Source organism: Etheostoma spectabile, chromosome 20 (genome assembly GCF_008692095.1).
Source record: "Etheostoma spectabile isolate EspeVRDwgs_2016 chromosome 20, UIUC_Espe_1.0, whole genome shotgun sequence".
NCBI lineage: Eukaryota > Metazoa > Chordata > Actinopteri > Perciformes > Percidae > Etheostoma > Etheostoma spectabile.
Window position 1 is genome coordinate 12,649,029 of NC_045752.1, and position 5,838 is coordinate 12,654,866.

General features: G+C 38.5%; 2 protein-coding genes across 2 annotated transcripts in view; both read right to left on the reverse strand.

Annotated features, from left to right (window-relative positions):
- Positions 1 to 5,838, reverse strand: part of LOC116670158 (sodium-dependent lysophosphatidylcholine symporter 1-B) — a 223,924-nt gene that overhangs the window by 148,447 nt on the left and 69,639 nt on the right. The gene's annotated exons all lie outside the window — the stretch shown is intronic.
- Positions 1 to 5,838, reverse strand: part of LOC116670157 (AT-rich interactive domain-containing protein 1B) — a 176,624-nt gene that overhangs the window by 15,158 nt on the left and 155,628 nt on the right. The window contains exons 10-12 of the mRNA XM_032500541.1: positions 5,347 to 5,477; positions 3,876 to 3,979; positions 659 to 853 (exon numbers count right to left, since the gene is read on the reverse strand). Coding sequence (XP_032356432.1) covers positions 659 to 853; positions 3,876 to 3,979; positions 5,347 to 5,477 — 430 coding nt within the window. The remainder of the gene's footprint in view (positions 1 to 658; positions 854 to 3,875; positions 3,980 to 5,346; positions 5,478 to 5,838) is intronic.

Sequence of the window (5,838 nt, forward strand, 5' to 3'; positions counted from 1 at the left end):
GATACGCTTTTTTTTTTTTTTTTCTATGACTAAAAGGTATACTATATGTGGTAGACCATATGTGTGTAAGCACAATAATAAAGCTGTCTTTATTCATAACCTATACTTGACATGTGTGGACACATAAATGCTCATTTGGGGAATTCCGGCACAGTATATACTATACATTCTAGTGTTTATAGTCTATTCTGCAGTTTTTTTTGCTGTATCCTACTGCAGTTTTCTGCAACAACAAACCCACTCTCCCCATGAGGATCATTAATGTTTTATCCCATATTTACACATTCTAAAGTAGGCCCTTGGTTGAATGACCAAGCAAAAATAAACACTTCTTTAGAGCATTTTGTTCAGTGTGAAGCCTGTGTTTACTTCAAGTTCATTTACAGCACATTCATATCCCTCAAGTTCAAATGGTGAACAAAGTTTAATCTCACACAGCCATGTCTGGCTTAAGCCCAGGTTTAAAAAGACTTCAGTCATACATGAATCAATCAGACAAACAGCTTGTATTAACATTAATGTCCATAAAGGGAAATTCACTTTGTTTCACTGATCCTTAAGCAGTTTGGTTTGGTCTCTGTGTTTATATGATAATTTAATTCCTGTACTTTGTAAATGCACACATCCATCCAAAAGTGTTTGAGCTTCTAGTGCTTACAGGACTTGCCGGGGTCTTGAGGGGCCAGGGGGGGCTGCTGATGCTGTCGCTGTCGTCTCCGTGGTAGGAGGACAGGCTGGCTGGGCTGGGTGAGAGAGGGGAGGGCACGGGCAGGGCGCCACCTGGGGTGGCAGGCTGGGACACACACTGCTGGGAACTACTGCTGCTGTTATTGTGGCTGTAGCCATCCTGTAGCTGGTGAGGAGAAAGATGAGAGGAAGAGGACTGATGAGGAGAAGGTGGAGAGGATGAGGACTTTCATTTTCTTTGTATAAAAGCATCCGCCACTGTGTTCTTTCACCCACCTCCTCACTATCAGAATAGCACTATAATGGTGTGTTCTACTACTGTCCACACAACAAGGTCATAGCTTTAGTTTGCAACGATAGATAATCCAAAAGGAGTCAATGTGTGTGTGCAAGGGCATACAGACATGTGTGTCTGTGTGTGTGTTTGTGTTGTAATGCATAAGTTTGGATCCAGAGGTGGAAAGTACATGAATACATTGCTTATATAATAATATTTGCTTAGGCAGAATTTTGATGTACTTCCACTCCACTTGAATATTTCCCATTTTAAGGATAATACTTTTATCGCACAACATGTTAGAGGAGACTATTACACTTTTTACTCTATTTCATTTATTTGACAGCTATAGTTACTAATTAGAATAACATTTTATATGGAATATACAGTAGACCAAGTCATAAAATCTGATGCTTTGTTATATATTTAAATACTCCTATGTACCCAAGAAGTAGTGAAATTAGCTCAACCTCAACCAGATACAATTTTAAAATTCTGCTTACATCTTAAAGCAACCATCATCATACACATATTGTTGATGGTTATAAAAAAATAAATTGCACTTACAAGGGGCACTTTGTAGTTTAGTTTATTTGAAGCTAATGTATATTTCTATGTGATTCTAGTTGTTCTGAGTTTGTACCTTCATGGTTGAATGCACTTATTGGAAGTCGCTTTGGATAAAAGCATTAGCTAAATGAAATGTAATATAATGCAATGTAACATATAATAACACTTTTTGTGATTGTGATCCTACATTTTTACTGAATAAAGGACTTTTGCTGTACCTGTAATTTATGATTTTTTTACATTGGGATATTCCTGCTTTTACTTATGTAAAGTAAATACTACTTCCACTGCTGTTTGTGTCTAAGTGGATCTTAAATTTCTTAGGCTGTAGATAAAAGTGGTGGAAGTACTCAGATCTTTCACTTTAGAAAAAGTACAATACCACAGTGTAGGAAAACTCTGTTACTAAGTCCTGCATTCCATTTTTTATTAGTATACATGTAAACATATATATTTTTTACAAGTAAAAGTACATAAGTATTAGCATCAAAAATTATTTATTATTATTTATTAAACATAAAAATTATTCTTTATTATACATAATTTCCCATTTCAGAACAATATATTACATTTTCTTACATTATAATTATTGATGTATTAATGTGTAAGCATCACTTTAATGATGGTCTGGTAATGATGAGGCTAATTTAAAGTACTTTTTATATCACTGGGTAGCTTTCATTAATTATTTGTTGGTCATACCTGTATTAAGAATTTGGATCTATAAAGGAACTAGTAACCATAGCTGTCAAAAATATGTAGTCAAGCAAAAAAGTACAACTGTTTCCTGTAAAATGTATTGAAATAGAAATTTAAAGCAAAAAATGGATATACTCCACTAAAGTACAAGTCAATTTTACTTAAGTGCACTACTTAAGTACATGTACTTAGTTACTTTCCACCACGGAAATAGCTCTATAGCTGATGTGTGTGGAAGATTTTGCATGGCTTGCTATTGTCTACATGCATAAATGCATGTGTTTGCATGCCAGAGATAGATAGATAGATAGATAGATAGATAGATAGATAGATAGATAGATAGATAGATAGACAGATAGATAGATAGATAGAATGCATACAGATCAGTATGTATGTGTTATTATGTGTGAGTGCGAAACTGGATACAAGCTCTAATTTGTGTAAATCACTCCATGTTAGCACACATCACTGGTTGTAAGTCTGCGTCTAGTCCTTCAGTGGATGTGTACATACGTGTGTGTGCGCGTGTTTGTGTGTGTGTGTGTGTGTGTGTGTGTGTGTGTGTGTGTGTGTGTGTGTGTGTGTGTGTGAAAGAAACTGCGAAAGAGGGAACAACAGCTTGACAAGTGCTTCTGGTCTGTGTACAGAATGCTCATGTCAGCAAAACCTTATCTTTCTCCCCCTCTCTTTCACTATCTCTCTCTTACTCACTCTCCTCTCTCTTTTGGCAGACAGATCATCTCTTTTGGGAGCACTGGGGGTCTTTCTGGCTGCTCTGACTGCCTTAAATAATTCAAAAGGCCCTACTACCGTAATCAGCAAAAGAAAAGACAGGGATTTGGAGGGAAAAGATGTGTAGTGGATGTGATGGAGCCGTGTGAGTGTGTTTGTGCACGTTTGCGTGTATTGTGTGTGTGTGTGTGTGAGTGTGTATGCGTGTAAGAGAGAGAAAGAGACGGGTTGTTGAGCAAAAACAAGGGGAGGGGGTAGAAAAGAGCAAAGAGCAGAGTTCTGTTGTTGCTGAGCTGAGCCAAGCCAAGCCGAGCTGCAATTGTAGGGCAAAATGAGAAGTCAGCATTGTGTATTGGGACATGTGTGTGTTTGTGTGTATGTGTGAGGCACTAAGGATGTAGTGTTAAAGAAAATGATGGTGTATATGTGTGTGTCTGTGTGTGTGACTTACTGCAAAGGCCAGTATGTGACTTCTTGTCTTTATGTTTAATAAAATAATTAAAGAAATATGTGTGTGTGTGTGTGTGTGTGCACGTGTGTGTATTATGCACTGTATTCTGTGTTGTGTATTTAAATTTGTGAAAATGCATGTGTGTACTGGAGTTGCCGAGCCCTCTCTTTCTTTCTGTCTCTCTCTTTTTTTTTTCAGCTCAGGCTGCCAAAACATCAGCAAGAACAGAGTGCTGGGGGCAAAAACAAAGCGAGGAAAACATTATGAATGGTAAATGTTAAACAAATCATTAAATATGGCAAGAAAACAACAGATAAATGGCCTACTGTGCTGAGGCAGCAAATGCTGATCAGATTTGGTTTGCTTCATTAGGGGAACAAGGTCAAAAAAAACAAAACAAAAAAAAACAAGAGGGAATCACAAAGAGAGATGGCAAGAGGGAACAGGTCAAAGAGGTACCTTTGGTTTGTGAGGCTCGTTGGTGGGGCCGCTGTCATCTTTTACATCGGATTTTGGTTTCCCATCTGGGCTCATCATCCCATCTCCCGGCATCCCCATAGCTCCTTCAACAAGAATGAGGAAACATTTACTAAAAGAACAGTTGCACTGAAATTTTCACAAACAAAAATAGTTGAGAGACTGAATTACAAACATTATGTAAGAGATATCTGTGGGCATGTAAGCTTTGTTCTTTGGACATAAAAACAACATAGTCATAAATGAACCCATGCTGATGTCAAGGTTACAATTTTTCTTTTTTTATGCAATAGCTTTGTCCCAATAGGCATGCTTTCAGCACAGTTGAATGAAGAGGTATGCTTAATTCCTCATCATGTTTTCATGTCGTGCTTTTGTATTACAGTTGATTCAATATGATTTAACTCCCTAAAATGAACTGTGCCCTTTTTGTGTGTGCTGAGAGCTGCTCGATAATGATTGGAATAATGTCACAGACTACAGTCAGACAATGTAAAAAGGTTTATGCTTTTTCTGTTTGTGTTCTCAAGGCGCCTCTACAGTCTGTCCAGGCACTTATCACAAATGGAAGATGAAAAGACTGCGGTTATAAGGAAGACATCGACAGAGAATGAGATAAACCTCCACTAAAAGTGAGCCTGTGTGCTCTTTCAACCTTGTTGACTGCACATCCTCATTTTGGGAGAAATCTTGGATGTTCTCAGATACTCAAAGTGGCAACAGAATGGGAAGATGTTGGCTTCAAAGAAGACTTGTTTCTGTTCAAGTCATTTGTATACCTACATGAGGTTTTGAATTGAGGACGAGCCGAGATATTTAAAGACTACTTCTCATAGTGCCAGTTGCATATTTCTTATTAACAGAAAGAAAGGGTCCTTGAATACAAGGCTCGCCCCTTTATTTTTCCCTTGTGTGCTGCGGCACAGTGGGAAAACTAATGGCTTTTTACCGTGCCCAGGGGCAAAACAGATGAGTTCTGAGGAACCTCGGCGCTCTAATTCCTTTGAAGTTTTCCAAATGTCACGCATTTTGATATTTGGTTTTGAATAAAAGGTGCCTTTTATTTTTGGAGCCACAGCACTTCCGAGGTGTGTTTAGTAACAATGCAGTGGGGTGAAGGGCTGAAAGAAAAGGGATGCACTACATTAATCTTTGCTCACTGGAGGGCCAGCTCTACAGTAAGAGCTCAACAGGTTCTTCTCTATTTTATCAACATGTATTCTTTACATTGCAATGCAAGAGAAGTCAATGGACACTAGGGTCAAAACTAACTGTAGATGAAAGGCTGCAGGATGCTGTATGAATAGAAGTGGATATGAAGGTAAATAAAGATATTTTAAACAAGTTATCTCGCCTGTTAGAAATGTGTTCCAATGTTTTGGGTAGTGTAAATGCTGATATTTGTATTGCTAATGCCAGCCCCTGTAAGTATTCAAACCCAAAGACAATATACCTGAAGGTGGCATATTGTATGCTGGACCTTGTGCGTTGCCCATGGCTGAGCTGTTGTTTCCTGTTGGCTGACTGTAGGGGACAGTGGTAGCCATGGTGCTCGTCTGGCTGATGCCTTGATAGTTCCCCTGCCTACCACAGAAAGAGGAGAAAGATGTTAGTATAATTGGAGGAGTGGAATCCAGTTTAGATTCACAATGTAATGACAGGCTGTGGAGAGATAAGTGGGTCACAGAGACAGCTGCAGAAGAACAGAAGTCACAAAATTGTACAAAGATGATATTTGGCAGTCTGTCACTGCCATACTGCTTTATTGTTGTAGTAAAAACCAAGCAGCATGTATATCTGAAAGTCACAATGAAAGCAGAGTACACAACATATCCCTGATCAAACAAAATGCTCTTCCAAAAAATTCAAGATGAGCATGCAGCATTAGAAAACTCTCCCATCCTCTCCTTGCTCTTCTCTACAACGAATCCCCCCTCCACTACAC